The 24,806-nt window shown below is 39.4% G+C and overlaps 1 protein-coding gene across 2 annotated transcripts; it reads left to right on the top strand.

The window, feature by feature from the left end:
- Positions 1 to 12,583: 12,583 nt before the first annotated feature.
- SYT4 (synaptotagmin 4) lies at positions 12,584 to 24,594 on the top strand. Of its 2 annotated transcripts, none has more exons than XM_053448269.1 (4): positions 12,584 to 12,737; positions 15,130 to 15,935; positions 16,569 to 16,689; positions 23,707 to 24,594. In XM_053448269.1, the coding sequence occupies exons 1-4, from the start codon at positions 12,704 to 12,706 to the stop codon at positions 24,012 to 24,014; spliced, it is 1,269 nt and encodes a 422-aa protein (XP_053304244.1). In that variant the 5' UTR covers positions 12,584 to 12,703; the 3' UTR covers positions 24,015 to 24,594. The 2 variants fall into 2 exon arrangements, with proteins under 2 accessions (XP_053304244.1, XP_053304243.1); XM_053448268.1 differs by having other exon boundaries at positions 12,586 to 12,737; positions 15,130 to 15,941.
- Positions 24,595 to 24,806: the final 212 nt, after the last annotated feature.

Genomic DNA, 24,806 nt, shown 5'->3' on the forward strand with positions numbered 1-24,806 from the left:
TTTGTGTGTGATAGCATGGATGTGTAAGGGGGGTGGGGGTTGTAGCATGGCATAGGGAGGCTGTAATCCCACTACTATCATCCCCAGGTTCCAGCATGTACTGGCTGCCTTGGCTTGATAGGAGTGTGATTGCTGTTAGCAGTTTGATATATATATATATATATATATATATATATCAAACTGCTAACAGCAATCACACTCCTATCAAGCCAAGGCAGCCAGTACATGCTGGGTTAAAAGGCATATCATGGGGCTGAGTGGCATATAGGGGGTTAAAATGCATTTCTGGACCTCCAGAAATGCATTTTAACCCCCTATATGCCACTCAGCCCCATGATATGCCTATATACCTCCAGAAATGCATTTTAACCCCCTATATGCCACTCAGCCCCATGATATGCCTTTTAACCCCCTATATGCCAGAGTGGCATATAGGGGTATAAGGCATATCATGGGGCAGAGTGGCAAATAGGGGGGTATAAAGCATTTCTGGGGGCAGAGTGGCATAACTGGGGGGGGGCAGGTTGGCAAATAAAAGGAAATTTAAAAAATATATTTTTCTCAATCATAGCTTTTATTAAACATGAAAAAATAATTTACATGAATTAATATTTACTGGTAAAACTTTTTTCCTATAGGGTCGTCTTATATTCAGGCTTTTTGTTTTTTTCCTAAATTAATATTTTGATTTTGGGGGGTCGTCTTATAATCGGGGTCGTCTTATAATCGAGCAAATACGGTAATATTACACTATTAACACTTTAGGGTCAATTTTATTATTCTGTTAATAATATTACACTATTAACACTTTAGGGTCACTTTGATTATTCTGTTAATATTATTACACTATTAACACTTTATGGTCACTTTGATTATTCTTTAAAAATGATTGCACTATTAACACTTTAGTGTCACTTTGATTATTCTGTTGATATTATTACACTATTAACACTTTAGGGTCACTTTGATTATTCTGTCTATTATTGGGACAATATATAACTACTGAATAAAATATACACTCAGTGGTTACCCACAGTTAAAATAGAGCATTTTTTTAAAAAAAATCCTGCAAAAAAAATGCTTTATAAATTATTGGGCACATTATTGTCTATTTTTTTATGGTAACATTGTACACACTTAATTATTCAGTAGAATAACTATTCATTGGGGATTTTTTTTCTCTCCTATGCCCACGGACCGCCTGTTATCACCGGCCATTCTCGTATGATTATCCTTGGAAACAATTGTTCCATTTATAGCAAGCGATATTTATATAAAAGGAAAAAAAAATAGCTAATGCGATAAAGGGAGAAAGACTCTCAATGCATCTAGATTGGAATTAAAAATGATTTTTAAAAAAATAAATAAATAAATTGAGATTAAAGATAAGGTGTTTTCATGCAAAGAGTGATTAGATAGCCCTGTGGACGTGGAATAGGTAACACGCAGAGCAGATGGGAAAGTAGTCACAAGGGGGCCCCCTCCTTATATTTTAGTGTTTTATACACTCATATAACAAGGTGAGAATGTTTACGCGTATAAATCACCGCAATGGTGAGAACAATTGGCGTTCTGATAGCTTTCAGTTCCCTTGGCTGTGTGCCCGGGTAAAGAATCCACTGTTCCCAGTTGCTAATCAACATCGACACACTGCCCCTTCAGCGGGTAATTAGACCGGGCAGAATGTGTATTTGCAAGTAACTTCGAAAAGCAGCCTTCTTTCACATCTCTATCAACCTCCACCGGTAACGAAGAAGATCCATCAGTGACTTCCAGGCCCCTCCATGGTTTTTGTCCTGCGACAGACCTGTGGTGAATGCTGGTTGACAACGTTTCCTTTTCAAACAAACAAACAAAGTAAAAAACACAAATATCTTGAAGTATAGAAACTGTCACAATACCAATAAAACTAGTAACATATACACAACATAAGCCATCAAAAAGTAACTACAAGCAATCTATAAACATATTGTTGTTGGTTTGGTTCGTATCTTCTGGTTTATTTTCTTAACTGCCAGCACCGCACTTACCACTATAACTACTACTACACAAATCGTATGCAGGCCAGCAAAATTGGGGGTCCCTTCCATCAGCTGATATTCACAAATATAGAATTTGACTCTGTGTGCTCATCAGGGGCATAAAAGAAGCCCCTAAAGCCGTTTAGAAGAAGGGGACCACCAGGTCCTACCGGTCCACCAAGTCTTCTTTGATGCTGTAACTAATGACATCCGCTGCGAATGAGCTGAGTGGTTATTTATCACCAGGTTTGTGCAATGTGCTTGTCATCATGTTATTAACACGAAAGATCGTCACATATGTTTCTCACCGGCGTACGTTGATCCACAGACTGATGAAGGCTTGCATCTTCCCAGCAGACTGGGGCGGAGGGTGTTGATTCTACGGATCCCTGGGATTCTGGGTCATGAATTTAGTAGTTGCCAGCGACCATTGTAGTTACGTCCCTGTCTATTGGCCGTAAGCCTTGCGGTTCCTCGTTGTAAGTTATGTAGCGCTATTCTGTGCATGTTGTTTCCTAGTTATTTTCATAGATATAACCAGAGGAACAATGTATCACAATTCCTTTTTCTTTCTCATTTGTTATTTCATAGTTCATAGGTTTTCCTTATCGCGTAGCCTATGGGAGAAGCTGGATTCTATTACCAGAGAATAATTTATTTTGGGTAACAGAATCCAAGCTCTGCTCACTAACGGTGAGCTTTATTAGCAGTAGGATGCAAGTATAAGAGACAGGAATCAATGCTTCAAACTTTCCTCGCTTTCCATCACTAACGAGTTATATTCAAGAGCCTTTGTGACTGTGTTGATGGATCCTATCTATTCACTAAAGTGAACTTGACTGTCAGCTCGACCCCTTGACTCATGTCAACTCGAAAAGGGGCTCCCACTTGATAGAGTCTACTTGTGTCCTCAACTGCACACTTGGACGCCAACTCAACTGACTCGCTTGATGGCTCGGCTGCATAACTAGGAGCGCTCTGGGTTTGACCAGGAGTCTCTGGATAATGTCCTGTTTCCAGGGGTCTCTGAGTCAGTGAGTCCTACTCACCAATGAATGTCTGTCGCTATCCCTACATGCAGCTAGCCCCGCCCCTACGGGCATATAGCTCCACCCTTTTCAAGAAGCCACTCCCCCAGAACAGCGGTAATAAAAGTTAAACTGGGAAAAATACATTTTACTGGGTTTATTCACTAAAGTAGGAGTCTTCAGGGACATTGCAGTTTCAACTAAATTATGCATTATGAAGCTTCTCCTGCATGAAAGACCAAGCAGGCCCTGAATAATGCATAGTTTATAGGATGCGATGACTTTAAAGAAGTCTTTCTGATATTACTATGCAGTATACAGGGCCAACCAGTCTCCTCTTGCACGAGGAGCACACTGGTGTTGGCCCTGCATAATGCATAGGGAAATCAGTGAGATGAAACCACATCTTACCCAACTTGTAATGGAAGATGTTTTTCAGTCCAGTTTAGAAGCGAGTTGACATATATATATTTAGATATTCTGAATCTGAAGCACCAGATGTTTCTTCTAATCAAAGCTAAATGGATAATACATACCACAGGGCTCCATTAAAATAATTGGTACCCTGCACAATGCATTTGTATTAATTTCCCCCTGGTTTAAGGTTTGAGTCTCTACAGCAGGAAAAACAGGCAGACTAGATGGGACCGAATGGGTCTGATCTGGCAGCAGATTTCACACTATATGGACAAAAGTATTGGGACACCTGAGCATTACATCAACAGGGACTTTGATGACATCACATTCTAAATACACCTTTGGAAGCATAGCATTGTCTAAAATGTCTTGGTATTCTGAAGGGAACATACCAAGACATTTTGGACAATCCTCTGCTTCCAACTTTGTGGGGAAGGCCTTTTTCTATTCCAGCATGACTGCGCCCCAGCACACAATGCAAGCTCCATAAAGACATGGTTGGATGAGTTTGGGGTGGAAGAACTCGACCGGCCGCACAGAGCCCCGACCTCAACCCCATCCAACACCTTTGGTATGAACTGGAACACAGATTGTAAAATAGGCATCTTGTACAACATCAGTGCCGGACGTCACAAACGCTCTACTGGAAATCTTATGGAAAGCCTTCCGAGAAGAGCGGAAGCTATTAATGTCTCTGTATTTAGAATGTGACATCATCAAAGCCCTTGTTGGTGTAATTGTTGGATGTCCCAATACTTTTGTCCATATAGTGTATGTTTCTATGTTCTATTCTGCTTTTCTACTCAATGGACTGCACTGCCATCTAGTGGTTAATATAAATATAAACCGTGCATTTTGCAGATAGTATTTATTGATTTCTATAGCGCCATCATGTTCTGCAGTGTTGTACAATCGCATATTGTAGATGGATTCAGTGCTAGAGAATATCTTTAATCAAATATCTGTAGGTAATGGAATATCTTCTGTATTTACTTGAATATAAGATTTTAACAGATAGAACCTCTCCTTAAAAGCTCAGTTTGTTGGCATGTGTTTTTCACTGCCCCATGTTCGGAGCTGATTGGCTGTTCTGATCCGGGGTTCACTTCAAATATAAAAATGATTCTAAGTAGCTGTAAGTAAGGAAATTCTCCTGTATTTTTGGTCTAAGTTTCTTAGCAAGCAGGGTGCTGGGTTGTATAGAGGAATTAGTAGTAGTAGACTTGGCTGCCGAAGAAGTCTTCGCGTCCGTCTTCGGGGAAAAAAGGTTTACATATTCAACGAATATTTGTCCGTTCCCGTGTTTGTTTAACTAAATAATAGATTCAGGGGAGGGCTGGCAAGGGGGTCAAATGTGCGCTTTACTTGCAGTTCCACAAACAGCCACTAGGGTGTCCAGCGTAACACAGGCTTAAAGCAGCATTTGCTCCATCTATTGACTTTCTGTGTTGCACATTTTGTGTTAAATAGAACTGGTTTGTGTGCATTGTGGTTTTTAGCCAAAAATCTAGAGAAACCATGTTACCGGGGGCTCTTCTATGGGGTTACCCCCTGGGCTGAATGGTAGAAGAGGAATACAATTTTATGCATAATATAGAATGTGAAGTATTTTGACTTTTTTTTTGACCAACGACTGATTAAGGTTTGATTCTTTACAGCAGGAGCAACTGGCAGCAAGATGGGGGCCGGAAGGGTCTGATCCGCCAGCAAAAGTTTATGTTCCTGTGTTGGAATGATTATACAAATAATAAAGCAGATGCATAATTTAACAGTCTCTTCTAGTCTTGTAAAAATGGCCTAAGATACTCAGAAGAATTATAGGTACTAGACAGCTGCAGGAAGCCGATCCCAAAGGTCTAATAAGAGCCCGGCCAGATTTTAAGAAAAACTATCTCCGAGTATAACATTGTCAGCAAAAAAAACATAATGAGCCACTCACGCTACGAGACACGGGTCTTTTATCGGTCTCGAGGGAGGAAAGTTGCGCGTCTCTTAAGAAGACTTATTATCTCCGCCATGTGTTCCCTCACTCAGCTCCTGACAATTCAAATCTAACGTCCTCAATGATCTACGACGTGGAAGACGAGCCGCTCTTCTGCAATCCAAGCTTCAATCAAGAAGTCCCACCATACTCATCACACCTAGAAATCCCATTACATAAGTTATGGCGGGTAAAGGTGATGGAAAACCCTTCCACTCAAAATTAAGGGGGTAGTAGAAGTATTATTAAACACTCATCTACAGACACCAGACAAGCCAGAAGGCTTGTTTTAACCTCAGAAATCTCCTGGTGCTGCCACAACCACAAGGGATTCTGGGTAGGCACATGCAAATAAGGTCAACAATGATCACCTGCCTATAGAGATAATGCAAACATTTTATATACATTATGCAGTGGTCTCGACTTAGACTCACGTACAAAGACCAAGATGGCCAAGAAGACCTATTTTGGCCCACCTGGAATGGATTTTTTGAATCATGGCTACCAAAATGCTTTACTAAGACCATGCAACTGCCTCCCAGAATAGGTGGTAGCGGTTAATCCAATGAGAGAATTTACTTCTAAACTGTGACCTCTTGTCTCCTCCTTTAAAATAAACTTCTCACCTGCCCTTCATTAGTGATAGCCAACAATTAGTTAACTAGTGGGTATCATATTTATATAGAAGTGAATGAGAATGAATTATATTATCATTTTATTATAGAATTTATTACAATGCTTCACCTAAAAGGTACGACGGGCAGATATATTTTATTTATATTTATTTATATTATTATTTTATATTATTTATTGGTTCTGCTTACATTGCTTACATTGCAAGCGAAGTTTTTTTTTGTAAATCTGGGAGGGGGGGGATTACATTGCTGCCAGGATTCCGGAGTCATCACCCCCCTCGGGTGGTTTATTTATTGTGAGTTAAAACGTATCGCGGGTTATAGAAGGAATTCGGGGTTTCTTTTACTTTAAAGCGCGCAATGACTCACGTCTCGATCGGCGCTCTGTTTCCGCCAGCAGATGGTGTTTGTCTGTTTTCCGTGAACTAATTGCCATCAACTGATAAAAACAGGTCTCTGACTCACACCCATTAGGACCGGATTCCGTATTAACCGTTTTGGAATAATTACTTTAAAATTATTTATAGGGCATCAGCAGATTCCGTCACATCATGGGGGGAGAGAGCGAAAATAACGTTAAATTTACCAATATACAAAATTGACAATAATTTTAACACACGTTACTCCCGATTTTATAATCAATTAATATAATAATAATTATATAGTATTTTTTTTGGTTATTTTAACTAAATTTGACACCAAAGATCATTCCCTTAACAAACGAACACTAAAGTGCTTATTCATTCAGGAACTACTTAATTCAACTTAGAAGTCCCTTTTATGTTGTATATTTTATTGTAAAGGGGCAGACTATGCTTCCTATGAACTTTAATGCATATGGTAGCTGCATGGCTTCTGTAGTGTGTGGGGGGGGCGCCAATGACATTAAACTGTCCCTTTAAAGTAACGGATAGAAACACATCATAGATAGAAATAGTGAGCTTAAGAGCCATCTGCATCTCAATTGGTGTTAAAATTCCTGGGGTGCATTTTAACTACATGCCTGGAAACAGGTTTTTTTTCCAAAATGGGGAAAAAACTAACCTATAGAGGAATTAATTTGGTAGAATTTTGCTTAAACATTTCTATAGGGCAGAGCTGTAGGTAAGGCTATTGGCGCCTGGGTCAGGGTAGGAGGTCCCACCCGTACCTGGGAACCTTTTTGGTTCTGGCCAACCAGAGCCCCCCCCCCCTGCAGGATGCAGGTAGGCGGCCCGCTACCGTCAGTAGGTGGACCCGCTGACATCACGGCAAGTGGGTGGAGAATGGGGCGCGCCGCGACACAGCTCCCACCACCCGGAGTTTCCCCTTAGTGACCCGGAGACACGGAGAAGTGACGCTTCACCCAGAGTGTCCGGGTAAACCCCGGAGAGTTCCCAGGTATGGTGCCGCCCCACAAATGACATCACAGAGGGAGGCATGGGGAAGTTGCATCTGGCTCTTTAACCCTTTGAATGCTGGGCACTATTTGTGGTGCTGTCAGCCAGCGGCCCACCGGACGCTTGCCCGGGGTCGTAGATGGCCAGTCCAGGATCTCCTATATAACCAAAGCTCTGGCTGTACAATATAGACTTATGCTGTAGGTAGGAGACATGCCTTCTCATTGGATCAGGTGCCGATCGGTGGCCCCACCACAATGCAGCCCCCCCCATGATCCTAATGTATAAGTGTCTGCTGTGGTTAGGGTCGAACCGAAAATACCTGAAAATCCAGAAATCTTTGAATTCTGAGCACCATGGAAAGGTAAAAGAACATGCGCAGACCAGGCGGTGTAAATAATTTAACCTTCTCAATGCCAAATGAATTTTAATATGATAGTAACCATTTAATATCTAAGTTCTATGACTTAGCTGCTTGCGTGCAAAGCATTAGAGATTTTATTACAGCTTCTCTTATAATTCCGTTAATGGAACCTACGATTACGAGGCGCTGAGTGTATTCCAGTCACTAATGGTGGTTGATGTTTTCTTTTTCCATTCCATCTTCGCTTCCATCTCAGGAACGTTTACATTGTGAAATTCTGGACAACCATGAAGACAATGAAATAACGTTGTAAAAAATGTTCATCCATTCCTGTTTCTTCTTACTTTTCATCTTATTGTCAGCACACAAGAGTCGAATGGCTTTCCGGAGCTGTGGACTAAAAGGACATCTTATTGATACGGTAATAAGACAACAAGCTTAGGTTTTTTGGGGGGCAGGGGGGGTTCTGGGTAATGGGACAACATGTGCCGAAAAAACAAGGTTGCTTGTACAAGTCTGTTTCAGGAGTAGAAAATCAGGTAGAACAATTATCCTGTATCGGATACGTGACATCTACAATGTAACTTGAATAAGGTGCTGCTTGGGCTTATTTGTCTACACCTGGGCTGCAGGACTACATCTGCCATACTCCTCAGCCAGCCCCTTAGCTGAAAGAGCATGATGGGAGATGTAGTCCTGCAGCAGGTTGGACACCCCTGATCTACACTGTAGGGGTTGTTACATTCTTGATATTCCAGACTGGAGGGAGAGTTAATGGTTTTCCCTTCACAGTTGGGCTGAGATGAGAAATGAGAAGACCTACTACTAGTATTTATATAACATTGCTCTCCCCCATTTTTAGGTCACACCCTTGGAAATGACCAATTGGTACCTATTTTATTGACCTTAAAGATGAAGGCTGTGTTGTTGACCCTGCAGCGATCCTGAAGTCCCACAGTCAGGGCATTTACCAACCGAGCTATCTATCCACAGATAGCGAATGAGGACATGGTAGGCCTCAGCATTCACTAGCGACCAGCGTGTGTGGACAAACGGGCATAGTGAATTAAAGCCGCCACCTAGTGTCAAGTCAGCAGCGAAAGCCGCAAATGTTACTATATGTTTTTGGATTGTCTTCTGTGAGTTCTCCTTTGGTACCTGGCATATTGGTAAGAAGAGGAAAGTCAGTCTCGCGACTACTTAGTGTTCCACGCAGATGGTCCTATCCTTGGTGGCAAACCAACCATCATCACCGACAAGAAGCTGCTGACATATACAGCGGTTCATTAGGTCTCATTAACATGGCGGAGATAATTTTTCCTTGTAACATAAAAAAAAGGACAAATAATAACGACTGCGAGCAAAGCTGGATTAGGCCAGGAATTGAATATGATTAAGTCAGAAGACCTCATAGTTACTGAGGATGTAATAGGCAGGACTGGCCTAGGTAATAGGCTGTATGGCACAGAATCTTTGTAAGTAATACAATTTAAGCTCCCAGACTCCTCCGTGGAGATATGATTACCATATACATGTATGTTCAAGAACATTCAACTTTGCCAACAGCATAAAGTGTCCCCCAAAAAGGTAAAAGTTTTGGGGGGTTTTTACAGTCAGGGCAGTTAAGATGTGGAGTGAAGTGGTTCTAAAGGGTTCAGTTGATGCTGAGGTTGGATAATGTTGATTGGTGATGCTGTAACGCGGAAAATGAAGATATTTTTGCCTTCTTTTGGAATGGTTGGACTTTAATGGCATGAATGTCTTCTTTAAACCTCTTTAACTATTTATCTTGCTGTACTGTTTGCGCGTAAAAGACCCGCTTGAGGTCTGGGTTGAGGTGTCCATTGTGGGACCTGCGTTGGCCACCCGTCTCCGGGAGTCTACGCGTCTCGGTGGTCGCATGCCAGGCGCCTTTATAGGCTACTGACTTTAATCTACGGCCCATAAGAATAAACAGCTTCATCAGGACCATGGGCGGTGAATCCGTAGAGTATCTGAGATCTGTCAGGATCAAGGCGATTGTTTTTCTGACGGCAGACAGCAAGGATGTCCACGGCAAAAACAATAAGCCTAATGACCGGACTCTGGGGGATTAAAAGCCAGATGTGAGAAGGAGCAGGTGCTGACGAAGCTGATTATAAACAGCAGAAGGTGGACGTCAATGGCCAGTGGAAGGACAATACAGATAGACAGACCTCTTTGTTCCAGTCTCCCCAATGACTGGATTTACGAGGCGTTTCTTGTCCTATTTTACTCCCCTTCTACTGAATCAGAGATAGATCACCACCCCACAGCTCCTCTCACCAAATCGAGTCCTCAGTCCCTTTATGTCTCCACTTATCTGACATCACAGTAGTCATAATGATGTAACGCCTTATCATGGTCAGTCTGTTCTTCCTGCTGTAAAGACTCGAACCTTAATCAGTCGTTGGTCTCGTCTTAGATTCAGGAGCCATATGCCTATCCCATGCATGTTTAATACCCTCACTGTATTACCCTCTACCACCTCTGCCGGGAGTCTGTCCCACTTATCTACTACTCCCTAAGCAACTCTAAAGTTGAGCCTCTGCTTCTAAAGTGGTTCTGGATATTCTAATCTATACATTTCACACAAGCACCTTTATAGATGGCCATTTTCATGAACGTTCTGTTGGCATTAAACCCTCCTGACGGGGAATCCTAGGACCGCACACCATGCCGACGCTATGTATGTGAAATGAAATTAGTTTAGATCCGCGACCGTTACCTTGCACTTTTCTACAAATAAGTGGGTCACGGAACGCCGTAGAAGCTTCACAGGTGTTGTTATTAACGTTCCTTTCCATTCATCATTCTCTAGTTGTTATAGAAACAGTCTATGACAGATGTTATAAAAGCGCACCGCTAACTGATGAAAGGTACGTTATAAAATATGGAGAAATGAAACGATCCTTTGCTCGCATTAAGTCATCTAAATCATTATTTTCATCTCAACTTAAAATCTCTTGGAGCTTTTAATATTATCCACTTATAGAAAATCCCCATGGATTGTAAGGCGTAATGAGCTTCTTCCGTGGTAATTCACCATTATCAACCTGTAATACTCATGCGGCATTAAACACAGAAACAGAATTTGGTGGCAGATCAGCCCCATTTGGCCCATCTAGTCTGACTGTTTATGCCGATGTAGAGACTAACACCTTCTGCTGGAAGGCTGTTCCACTTATCTACCACCTTCTCAGTAATGTAATAACATAAATAAAAGAGAGGTGGCAGGAATCTACTCGTATTTAGGAGATAAAATAATTCCTACTCCAGGAACCTGCTTCTTCTTCTTTGTTTAATATAAAACAACCGCGACGTTCTAGAATTCCCTTCTCCGCCCCTCCTTCGTGGGTAATTTTTTTTCCCTTATAAAGTCTTTTAACTGTTAAAATCCGGTCATGCAGTGAATCTGCAAATTCTCCAGCATGTTTATTCGCAGCCAAGGCAGTAGACAGTATAGCGGAAAAGAACAAGGGAAAGAGGTCAGGGAAGGCACAGACGTAAAAGTCGTTTATATTCATCTCTGATGCATTTAACTTAGACTTGGAAGTAAATCATTCGGATCCCTGAGTAATATGCTATACTGGAAGTGAAAGGCGTTATTGCTCAGTTTCCGGAATCGTCCGGAATGATACCAATCGCCTAAAATTATATTTTATAGCAGTGCATTATAAGTGCAACAATTATCCTAAAAAAAACGCATTTTCCTAATAAATGTTGTCTTATGGATTAACCGCTCGCTCTCTGAGCTTTGGGTAGCGAGGGGTTGGCTTGCGAGTTGTTCCCTTCGGCGATAGAAGGGGTTAAACAATGCATCGTATAAACTTAGTTACTTTGTAGTGAGAATGTATCAGCGTTTAATGTCTACACAGTGGCGGGGGCTGTCATACAAGACAATAAAAGCTTTCATCTAATGTATCCAAAGACATTTATCTTAGTTATTTCTGTCAATATGTTTTTTTTAAGGTAAAAAATAACATATTTGGTTAAACCCTAACAGATATATATATATTCATTCCATGGTGTCCTGTATTCTGTCCCCCCCCCCAAAGTGGCAAGGATTTCTTATCTCCTTACATTATACTTGTTTTAGACTCAGATCATCATAGTTTAACCCCTTATGCCCCAGGCTCCTGTGCAAATCATTGCATGGCATTCCCTACCAGTACACAAGAGGTTAAGGGTTGTAACCCATAAGTCCGCTTATGTCCACAAAAGCTGGCAAGGGTTTCTTATCTCCTTACGTTATACAGCATGCATCCGTCTCAAAGTGCATGATAGCACTGCCATGTCTCTGGGTCCATGAGCCTATAAGGCTGGTTTGAGACTCAGATCATCCTAGTTTAACCCCTTATGCTCCCAGGCTCCTGTGCAAATCATTGCATGGCATTCCTTACCAGTACACAAGAGGTTAATGGTTGTAACCCATAAGTCCTCTTATGTCCAAAAAGGAAAGAAAAAAAAAAAAGAAGCACAGGAGCCCCAGCAGTTAAAATAATTGAAGAGCATACTATTGACTCCCAGGAGAGGAGGAAAGAAGAAAAAAAATAAAGATGGAGGGGGTGGTGGTTGGGGAGGTGCTTGCTCCATCCATGTAGCATCAGCATTGCATCAATTTGGTTGAGCAGCCTTGTCTATAGCAGGAGCAGTCAGACAGTAAGAGCAGCCATAGCAAAGGGAGGGAGGCAGCTCTCCTTCAGATCTCAGCACATCTCCCTCTCCTTCCATCTGCCATTTTCTGAAGAGTAGATGGTGGGTTAAGAGCAGAGGAGCAGTGAGGACCTTCTGGTTGGGTCTCAGCACCTTGGACAGAGCTCAGCTTCAGCACCTTGGACAGAAGACACAGCAAGAAAAATGGCTCCAGTCTCAGGCAGCTCTGAGGTTTTGGGTAAGCAAGTTTCCCTGCAAAGTTTAGGGGGTTAGAACCTCATCCCAAACTGTTCATCAGCACATTAAGTTACATTGTATGCAGACATAACATAAATATGTGTGTGTGTGCGAATATGTGAGGATTCTGCTACAATAGGAAATACCAGTGTATATTTCTTTTTTTTCTTTAATGCTTTGTACATTTTATGTATTTGATGTTACATTTGCATTACACATTACATGGCGGACAATTAATATATCTTGTAAAATATACCATATCTCTATAGGAGGATAGGGAGGGAGCGAGGTTACTGGAAGGCTTCGGGGTATCTTTAATAGAAGCCTTTAAGTTTCTGGGCTTGGTTCAAATTGTTGGTTTATTATGGTTTGTTATTATTATTATTAGTATATCTATATATATATATATATATATATATATATATATATATATATATATATATATATATATACTATTCTATCAGCTGTTTATTTTAATTCTTTGTGACTGCTCATAGATAGTTCTTGCCAAGAAGCTTACATTTCTTTTTATTATTATTATTAAAACACTTTCTATTAGCTGTTTATTAGTTATTTAACGTCTTTTTGTAGTGCTTATAGACTTATAGATAAGGTAACATACAGTAATCTGTGTGAAATAACCATGACCCTGGTTCAATAAACCTGATACATTTTCCTAATGGGTTCTTTTGGAGAGTTGAGATATTTTGTGGTTAAAGAAACATGAATTAGAGAGTGGGGGGGGGAACACATTTTCTCTTGTCTGAGGTCCCTACTTTCTTTGCAATGAGTCATTGCTTATCTATGCGAGGCACTAATGGATCGTGGTCACTGTGACGTCATACTATATGGAAATCTAAAATTAGATTTGCTAAAGCTACTGTAGAAAGTATCTAGAAAATGCATTACATGATCAGCTGTTCTGGATGATGCTCTTTTATGATTGTTGTAGAGGTTCTAAGTGCTACTGTTTGTACCAAGTGAAAAATACATTTGGTAAAGAATTATAGATTTATTGTATGTATATATATGTATATATATATATATATATATATATATATATATGTATATATATATATATATATATATATACATATATATATATATCATTAACATATGATTAAATACAAAAAAAGCAGTGATTGATTCATTTTTAGATCATCACAAAAGAACCAGTAATTATAATAAAATAAAATAAAAAAAATATAAATATAATATAAAATATAAAAATAAAATATATATATTTATATATATAAATTAATGCAATTGTGAGTTTATTGCCATTTTTTTATTAAACATTTAAACAATGATAATTAAAAGGAACAACTAGTATACATTTGTACAGAAGCCCAATGAGTGTATGTTATAGGTCACACCCTAATTCCTGCCTAGTAACTCCACTTCTATATGTACTAAGTTATGCAGTCAGATAAAACCACGCAGCGCTCGATTTCTGGATTGTGGCGAATCAATGTTCAGAGGAGGCAACCAATATATCGACGCAGAAACAGTTAGAAGCTGTTATATTGCACAGCATATAAAATCCCCTCCAATGTGTGAAAGTACAGGAAAAAAAAAAAAGATTTTTTTTATTTTATTTTTTTGCTTATTGACGGCATACTGGGAGCCTTATAGTTAATGTTTAAATTGTGTTTAGTTGTTTTGGGCTGTGGCAGTTCTCGATTCAAATACTTATTTTATTATAATATGTGTTTAAGCGATGGTTAGTTTTGGATAATATATTTATATATATATATATATATATATATATATATATATATATTTATATATGTATAATACACATAGTACATACTTCATATATAATACATTTATATATATATATATATATATATATATATATGTATAATACAGTTTTGCTTGAAGAACATTATATATATATATATATATATATATATATATATATATACAATACATTTTTGCTTATAGTGCATGTTTTGCTTATATATTAACACAAAGTAATAAGTATATAGATGTATATTTAGACTAATAGGTGGCTGGATAACAGAGCCTAATTATAGCTATTTAAAAACCCCATCACCTAGGCATTTAAACATACATGGTATATACAATTTTGTATTTTCAAGCACCCCTCCTTGATTACTCATAAGCAAAGCAACATGATATTCGAGCGAAACACTCCCAACGTCTTTTCAAAAATGTGCATGGAGTACCAAAAGACAACAGCAGGTGGCGCATGTGATCCTGTTTTTCTCTAGTATTTGATAAATGGCATTTTATCCTAATGGGGCAAGATGGTACGATATAACCGGACCCAGACACGCTGGGGGAATAAAAGAATCAATGCCCAATTGACTTGTCTGTATATTGTGACGTTATGTATTAACCATGTTTTCCGAATATATCATTTGTAGATCAATTCCCCACCATGGTTGGACTGATAAGTGCCTTTGGGCTTGTCTTCACTGTGTCTCTGTTTTCCTGGATCTGCTGCCAGCGTAAATCGACAAAATCCAACAAGACCCCTCCGTACAAGTTTGTGCACGTCTTAAAGGGTGTTGACATCTACCCGGAAAACTTAAACAGCAAAAAGAAATTTGGAGCGGATGAAAAGACCGAGTTGTCACCTAAATCGCTGGTGTCAAAAACTTCTCTCCACCTTGACCTTGAGAAAAGGGACTTGAACGGCAATTTCCCTAAAGCTAATAAAGTTAGAAGTTCTCCAGATCTGGAGGATTTTTCGCAACCTCAATTACCAGAAAACGAGAAAGATTCGATTTCCCCCGAGAGCATCAAGTCGAGCACGTCTTTGACATCTGTGGACAAACCAGATACACTAGGGACACTTTTCTTCTCGGTAGAGTATAACTTTGAGAAGAAAGCGTTTGTGGTGAACATCAAAGAAGCGAAATCCCTTCCGGCGATGGATGAACAGTCCATGACCTCCGATCCATATATAAAAATGACCATCCTTCCGGAGAAAAAACATAAAGTTAAAACTAGAGTGTTGAGAAAAACTCTTGACCCAGCCTTCGACGAGACCTTCACGTTCTATGGAATTCCTTACAGCCAGGTCCAGGACTTGGTCCTCTACTTTATGATCCTGAGCTTTGACAGGTTCTCCAGGGATGACGTCATTGGAGAAGTTTATTTCCCCCTCTCGGGAGTTGAACTGTCTGATGGGAGAGTCTTAATGAATCGGGAAATAAGCAAAAAAAATGTTCGGGTAAATAGTTTTTATGTTTCTTCATTCATTTTCACATTTTGGATGAGGTTCTAATTTATGGCGAGATTGCACAAAGTCCACTTTTTTTGGCTCCAGAAAAAAACATTATACCTTTTCTTTGACCACTCATATCTATAACATGTATAAAAAACAAATGTACTTAAGATTACACGACACCTAAAAAAAACTATTTTTAAATATATCATTAGCCAATGAATTTTCTTAATTAAATAAATTAATTTCTCTAAATAAATTTGCTTATTGATGGATTTTAATGTTTTAGACTAGGAATACTTCTGCATTTTCAACTATTAATTGTACCTTCTAGTAGATTTAATTGAAATTAAGCCATGTTCTTTTAGAAAATTTACCAAAAAAAAAAGAGAAAAATAATTGTATTATAATTAGATTTTCTTTTATCTCCTTGACTTTTTTATTTATATGTTTATATGTTTATCTGTGTTGTATAGTGTGTGGTAGAGAAAGAGAATGATTTGACATCGAAGCATTAATGGTGCCGAGCCCTGGCTTACATCTGAGAGTATATTAATGATTCATAACATAACATTTATAAAGGTGGAAAAACACGCTGGATAATATTGAATTTTTTTTTCTATTGGCCTTTAGAAATCAGCAGGACGAGGAGAATTACTGATCTCTCTTTGCTACCAGTCTACAACAAACACTTTAACCGTGGTTGTGCTTAAGGCTCGACACCTACCAAAAGCTGACACGTCAGGATTATCAGGTAAGGAGGTTTTTTTTAATTAAATTAATTAATTAATTAATTAATAAAGCAAATAATGCAAATAAATACAAAAAAATGTCTTAATATTGTGTTTCTAAAAATATTTTCAAAAAAATATGCAAAAAGTACAAAAAATCAATCTCAATAATAAAAATAATTTTATATTTTTTGGAAGATATCAAAAAATTTAATGGTTTGTAGTTTTGAAAAACACTATTAATGGTCTAATGTGCAAACTTGTGATATTTATATTTGGTGTAATAATTATGGTCCAGCTGTTTTTTTTTTGTTTTTTTTTGTTTTGTTTTTTTTACCATAAAGGTAAAAAATAAGAAAAGTTTATATAAAACTTTTCCATCCTGTAACCGTACATTACAGGCTTCTTCTATTCGCCATTGGTTCATGCTACTCCAAACATCTGTAGGATTATTAGCATCTGGCATGTGAAGATCAGACGTTGTTATATCTGATTTAGAATAATTTCAGTAGATAATTGTCACTTTACTTATTGGGCTTAATGATCTGTTAAATGCATTGATTTCGTAATTGTATAAATTGTGGCAAATTAACCAAATGAAGCGTATAAGGGAATATTTTTTCTGCACAGGTGGGAAGCATGAGCCCAAGTTCTGAAACTGATTCCTTTTTTGGGGATAGGTGGGGTCCTCTATACCTCTTAAACAACTAATCTTTACTGCATATGGTTATTGAGGGTTACTTACAGTAAGAGCAGTAAAGATGTGGAATCCACTAACCACAGGTTGGTTGATCCAGTGGAAAATCAGATGCCATTTTGGATTTAAAAAGGATTTTTCCCCATTCTTGAGGCACACTTGCTTCAACATAGGGCCTTTTGCTTCTTCTGGTTGAACTTGATGGTCTTGGGTCATTTCTCCGCCTATTATGTATGACCAGCACCATTTGTTAAGTAATATCCAGTAAAGTAAAGATTTCAACCAGTTCCTTTTATGTTCTAAAATAAAGCATCTCATAACAAAAAGTATTTTACTTAATGGAACACATTTTCCTATATATGCCGAGAGCAATTCTTCTCAAACATTGACCAGGAGACCAGGGCTCCTCAAATCCTTTACATGGTAGCACAAGGCGTGCGACAGAAATAATGTCTTCACGAGCAGGAAAGTGGCCAAGAATTGTTTAACTAACATTTTAATTGTAATCTGGCATGGAGTTAAGATATCATTGTGCTTCTAGTTGTTTATATTGCTTCCGGGATGGAGTAGGAAGGTGGTCATCAAGGTCCATCTATAAGGTGGTTCCAAGACACATTTTAGATTTAATTAGACGGTAGAGGTTCGGTTGGGATAATAATTGCTATTCCTTGCCACATTTACAATAATTAGAGAATGAAGTAAAACCAGAGAGATGTTAACGACTGTGGATGTATTCAATTATACAGATAACCGAGGTTCTGATAGAGGTATGGTTTCCATGGAGCTCGTATTTATAGATCTCTGATTAACCTGAAGTAGGTTTTTCTCCACGAGCCTCGCTGAGCCATCTATCTACGTTAACTGTTTTATTTTTCAAACACCATATGGATACAGAATAAGGACGTGCAATACGGAGCACACCATGCAATTACATGTTTATTTGTTCATCTCCGAGGTATCCATTTAATAACATAACGAACACATGGACAATTAAGTAGGTATTAAGAGGTAGATAAATGAATGTTGACTTCAAGCTCGCACATTTTATAAATGTAAAAATTCATATCAAAATCATAGAATCTCCCGGCAGATCGGCCCCATTCGGCCCCCGTCTAGTCTTCCCGTTTCTCTGGCTGTAAAGACTCAAACCTTAATCAGTGGTTGGTCTCGTCTTAGAATCAGGAGCCGTATGTCTATCACATACATGTTTAATACCCTCACTGTATTACCCTCTACCACTTCTGCTGAGAGGCTGTTTCACTTATCTGCCAACCTCTCAGTAAAGAAAAAACATAGTTTAACCACCTGAGGAGAGGAAAGATGGCTCAGCCTTTTTCTATGCTGTCTCAATAAAAAGTGCCATCTACAAATCAAGGTGCCAACTCCTCTTTGGGCTAATCCTACTATATCCATCTTTCCTACCAATATAAATTTACAAATTAAAATAAGCAATATATATATATGTATTAAAACCCAACCTTTTAACCTCCTCAGGATCTGCTTGATTATTTCTCTCCATTAAGTTAGATTTCCCCAGTTGTGACGTTGCTGACTGTTGATGATTGGATTAGGAAACAGAAAGCACAAGCATTGGATGGCTTTGATGGATGCATTTTAAACCCCCTTTAACCCCTTAATGACAAAGCCCGTACATGTATTGTTTTCAATGGGTTTAGGGACCGCCCATTGTCCTTAAGGGGTTAAACCCAAAACAAAACTTTATAATGAACTTTAGCGCCATGGAAAGATTGACACACGGTAACGAATGCGCCCCCTTCTTCTCCCAGACTCTGGACACAACGTCTGCCCCCATTCCGATGGCTAAACTACATACAAGCTCGGCACACACGCCAGCGCAGGCGCAACAAAGTTACCAAATCCAACTGTTAAATTCACCTTGTGTTGCTAAAAGCAGCTGATTTTTAGGGGCAGATAGTAATTTTTTAGCAAAGGTCTTATCTGTACTGTGTTTAAAGGCACAAAGTGATTTATGACCTCATCCGTACACTCATTTGCATGTTATTACTTAGAATCAATGACGGCGGTTGATTTCTTCCTTGTTATAAATCTACACAGATATACGCCTGAAACCACCCGGCCTTAATCTTGCCGCTCTATAGACAGAGGTATCGGGATAATGTGTAGCCGAGTAGTATAGATTTCTGGACTCATCGTATACAATATACAGTCGTTCCTTTTTATTTGATTTACGAGGTGACATGCAGGACTCCTCATGATGTTGAGGTCTTCTGAATAATATTGAGTTAACTCATTGAATTAATTAAGTCAATCTTTCCATATTTTTTATTTTTGATTCATTAAAGCTAAACATTTTAATATTAAAGATTAGTTTGGTAAATCCTTTCCCCCCCCCCGGTAGTCCATTGATAGATCAGTTTGTAGACTCCATTGCTTTTTTTGTTTTGGGGATTTTAAGCAAATTAATATTTTTTTCCTTAAACCTTTTGGAGAATATTTTCTCCTTATCTTTATAACTCAAGATTCCGTTCACCAGTAACGGAAAGCACGGCCACTTGTCCTAGCAATTCTTGGAATTTGCTTTTCTCCTTTACTCGTGACCCTTTTGTTGAATTACGTGTTCTGCATTTGCATTTTTCTTATCCTCTGCCTTCCCGTCCTTCATTCAAGCCACATAAATCTGTTAACCTTTCCTGTGTGATTTACATGACAGTAGGACAGTAAGTCATGCTCTGACACTAGAGGGATTGGGAGGTGTGGAGGTAATATATTGTATCCCTGGAAGGCTTGCGTGTACATGTGATTACTTACAAGCAGAAATGGCCGAGGTTACAATATTTAGGAAAAATGTAATTAAAAAAAATTAGGTCTATTTGCTAAAATTTCAGCCTTCAACACTAGCGCCACCAAGTGGTCGGAGGATGCATTGCACTCTACTGTCACTAAACTACAAAACAGAAAGGGAGAAATGATGGTACGACATTCACCAATAGAATAAAGAAATCTCAAAATATTTGTAAAAATGATGGCTTTAGTAGCTAACACCCTGCTAGTAAGCACAAACAAATTTCAGATGATTTCCGACCTGTACTCATAAGACTCCCGCTTGATATTGCCAGGCGTCGTTAGATCCAGCGAAGCGTGGAGTATTGTACAGTAAGTCATTTAGACTTGACACTTCATGTGATTCTAGCAAGTGTTATACCAACCACTTTACGTTCTAGCAGCTGAAGCTGTGTTATGCAAATCACGTTATTATTAGCACCTGAAATGCCCGCGTCTAGGTTTTCATTCATTTTTTGTTCCGCCATGAATATTTCCGTCCATCCAAATGAGAATTTGGAATATAAATAATCAGTTTGTGTGAAAGACAAGGGGATTTAAGCCTCGTAACAATAAATATAGCAAAGCATTTAACTGTTGGGGTTTACTTGATGTATCATTTGAACGTACGCGAACTGAAAGGTGCCATTGCATCATATATATAGCGCCGGTAGATTCCGTAGCGCTGTTACAACAGAGTCAGTAAAAAAAATTACAATCATAAACAATAACAAACTGGTACAAAAGAAGAAGAGGGCCCTGGGAGCTTACAATCTAGTCGGTTAAGAGGGGAAGTGAAACAGTAGGAGAGGACTCCTTGGATGGGGATGATAGGGTAACAGCTGAGCGCAAACAATAGGGGCGCCCTCTAGTGGTAGACTATATAATAATTCTGGTTAGCTGTGTATAGGGAGCAGAACAGGGGTGAGATTGAGTTAGCTTTGAGGTGGCTTTGTGCGCAAGGAATAAGGCAAGGAGAGAAGTGCAGGTTAGGCTGGGCGCATGACAGGTCTGCAGGTGACCTGGGGGTATTAAAAGGTAACAGGGGCAGATATGTCTGTGACGCATGCTGTGGCGCTTGAGGCAACCCAGGTTTCACAATAGGAAGGGGGTTTCTCTGGCATTGTCATCGGAGAGGGTGGTAGTTACGTGGAAGAGCCTTCCAGCAAAAGTGGTAGAGCCTAATACAGTTGGAGAATTTAAACATGCATGGGATAGGCATACGGCTCCGAAGGAGTATAATAAATCTTACGTTAAAATAACTTTAAGGAAACCTTTACAGCTCTTCAAGGTTTAGGAAAGTCATATCTTTCACACTTACTGTGTTGTGGAGACCATTAGATATAAAACATTTTAGCAAACTTTTTATCCCTAAAACGGGTTACTCTGGCTGAATTTTATCACCAATTACTATCTAGAGCTCCAAATTTACGGCCACCATAATTTAATGCCCATTAATATAAGAGGCTCAAATGTTACTTCTAGTGTTTTTTTTTAGAATTATCATAACCTTTGAACCCGCATCCCAATGGCCTTAGTGGGATTGATTCTCCTACGAGGGTCTCTTAGAGGTCTCTTCCCCAGATGGAACGACATTGTGGGGTTCTTCTGCTGGAGAGTTGGTTATACACAGTCCAGGGCCAGATCAGCCCTACTTACAAGAGAAGCTCATTGGGTTGGCATCTAATAATGTGACGTTTGTGAGCTCCGATTTCTCATGGTACTACGACCCATACCTATAAGTCATGACTTGATAAATAAAACTCGACAAACAAGAGAGACGGAGCGGGAGATGTCAGATCTACCTGGTTAATACAATTTATAGAGCCGGATATTTATCTCGTTGTATTAGCCAGACAGTCATAGTTACAAACTATGTTTCATTGCCCAAACACGATTTATTGGAAGAAGATAATGGTTATGCGTTTGAAAATGACTATTTTATTACAATGCTCCAAGACCACAATCACCTACAATATATTGTTCCAATTATACCGGCAATCTTATAATAATAGCTTTGGCTTAACTGCCGTTGCTAGCCTTTTACACGATATTGCTTTCCTAATTGGATTTTGTCGTCGGTTCCTATGGGTAATTCCTATCACCGACCGACCAAGTACGCCCATAAATAACGTACGTGTTCATATAATTAATTATTTCCTTTGCATATTTATTAAAAAAAAACAAACAACATATTTGTAATTTTTTTTTTTTTTAACAAAGTTAACAATTTAGGAATATTTCAAAGATGTGATTTTCACAAGTCAGACCGGCCCTGCGTGAAATATTCGGACAGGTCCATGAGCAGTCGTCCCCCTGGGCCACCCTGTGCCTCCCAGTTGACTCCGAAATGTGTCACCATTCATAGCGTCAAGTAGCAGCTGCTAAAGCAAGCAAAAAATTATCATGCACTGTAAGGGGTATCAGTGAAACAGTGGTTATTATTATTTATTGTTTTATATAGCGCCATCATATTCCGGAGCGCTGTACAATGAGTAATCTTATTATGTCTGTACAAAGCATTACTTAGTCCTCCATTAGTTCAATACCGGGAACCAGTAGCTAACCCGGCGAGCTAAGTTATAGAGACAGTTTAATGAAATGTGATTTATTTACTCTTTACCTAACCAGTGACCTCATGACAGATATCGTTTTAAAGTAGAGAAGGACCTTCTTCACAGTCAGGGCCGGCCCTACAATGGAGCCGACTGGGGCAATTGCCCCAGGCGGCACTTTAGAAGGGGCGGCACTTTGCCGCCCCAAGCGTTTTTTTGGGTTGTTTGTTTTGAAGCGGAGGAGAGAGAGAGGGGCATCGAGTGGTTTTCGCTTACCCGCTCGGCGCCCCTCTCTCTCTCTCCTCTGCGGCGAGTCTCCCTGTTCAGTCTCGGTGCTGGCTTGTAATGATGAGCGCCGGAAGTGGCGTCAATTTCCGGCGCTCAGCATTACAAACCGGCACCATGGCAGAGCAGGGAGACTCGCCGCAGGACTCTTTAAAGGTAAGTACCGGCGGGGGGGTTTTAGAGAGAAATAATGGTGTCAGCGAAGTTTAAAATGCCGCCGGCGGCGGGCGGCGTCATTTTAAACTTCAACCCAGGCGGGGTTAAGTCTTCGGCCGGCCCTGTTCACAGTAATGCTCTGAATCGCCAATGGAAGCATCTACTGTGGCGGCATTAAATGAATTCTATGGGTTATAATGGCTGCCCTCGGAGTCATGAAGGACTCTTAGTCTTACGGCATGAAAAGCGTCTTTTTGTTTCGCCTTCATCTGGATCAAAGCTGTCAGGAATCCCTTGGAGAGTTTGAGTTCAATATATTTATGTCTTTTTTCAACCTGTCTATTAAAGCTTTATGTAAATGGTGGATCTTCTCAACCTTCATCTTAAAGGTCAACGCAAACGCTGATGTTGAACCTTCTATAGTATACACGGGTCAATGAATTAAACCAGGCTCTTGTTTTTTTTTTCTATAGTTTAGTCTTCTATTAGTAAATTGTAGTTTTATAATCTTTACCTTTTTTTTATTTATTTATTTGTCGTTCCAGATCCTTACGTGAAAGTCAATCTTTACCACGCCAAGAAAAGAATCTCCAAAAAGAAAACGCACGTCAAGAAATGCACCCCCAACGCCGTATTCAACGAACTCTTCGTCTTTGACATTCCCTGCGAGGGTCTACAAGACATAAGCGTTGAGTTTCTGGTGATGGATTCAGACAGGGGATCAAGGAACGAGATTATCGGTCGATTAATTCTCGGAGCCTCCGCCGATGGAACAGGCGGCGAACACTGGAAGGAAATTTGCGAACACCCCCGGAGACAAATTGCCAAGTGGCACATGTTATGCGATGGTTAGATTCCCTCAAACGAATGGACCTTAACCACACCCATAAATCATTTTATCTGCCGTGTAAAATAAGACGCTTATAATTAATTTTTTTTTTTTATTATTTTTTTTTTTTTTTTTTTTTTTTGTGAACACGGAGTCATCCAAAAAAAGCGAGCAAAAAAAAAAATAATAATAATTCTGAAATGGTGTCTGTTACCTTTATATATGTTTATATATGATAACACGGGGAAGAGCTACGTAACGTTCACTGAGAGAGGTGAAAATTCGGGAAAAAAATTCTCTTCGCTGTGTTATTTAATTATTCAAATGGCATGGGCAGTGACTTTGTTAATGTTAGTCGATTTGGAAGTTCTTGTGTAGCTTTGAACTGTCATGTAAGCCCTCTCTTAGGACTCTTAAAACCGGTTAAAGGAATCTACGTCGATCAACCCAAAGACTCACTAAGTATAAGGAGCAACCTGCTTTACCATACCACGTCTCATGCATTGTTGTTCTTCTTGTGAATTGTTGTATGAACAATCTGCTGTCTGAAATTGTGGTTTTATTAAATGATAACTCGGCTAATACAAAAGAAAAAAAAAAGAAACTCAAAGGGCTCAGATTCGCAAGAAATGTACATCGATCATTTATTATTGTTACGTTTGTACTGCCACAAGATGGCTTCCTACAAGATATATACACCGGTCAGCCGTAACGTTCTGAGCACCGACAGGCGAAGGGAATAACACGGATAATCTTGCTATCATGGCGCCTGTCGATGGGGGGGTATATTGGGGAGCAAGCGGACATTTCACCCTC

This window comes from Spea bombifrons, chromosome 1 (genome assembly GCF_027358695.1).
Source record: "Spea bombifrons isolate aSpeBom1 chromosome 1, aSpeBom1.2.pri, whole genome shotgun sequence".
NCBI classification, from domain to species: domain Eukaryota; kingdom Metazoa; phylum Chordata; class Amphibia; order Anura; family Pelobatidae; genus Spea; species Spea bombifrons.

Excerpts from the sequence above, each read along its gene's own strand:
- SYT4 (XM_053448268.1), top strand. The coding sequence starts at position 12,704 with ATGGCTCCAGTCTCAGGCAGCTCTGAGGTTTTGG. Across the intron at positions 12,738-15,129 it reads AGGCAGCTCTGAGGTTTTGG|ATCAATTCCCCACCATGGTT; the intron begins GTAAGCAAGTTT and ends TATCATTTGTAG. Across the intron at positions 16,690-23,706 it reads TGACACGTCAGGATTATCAG|ATCCTTACGTGAAAGTCAAT; the intron begins GTAAGGAGGTTT and ends TTGTCGTTCCAG.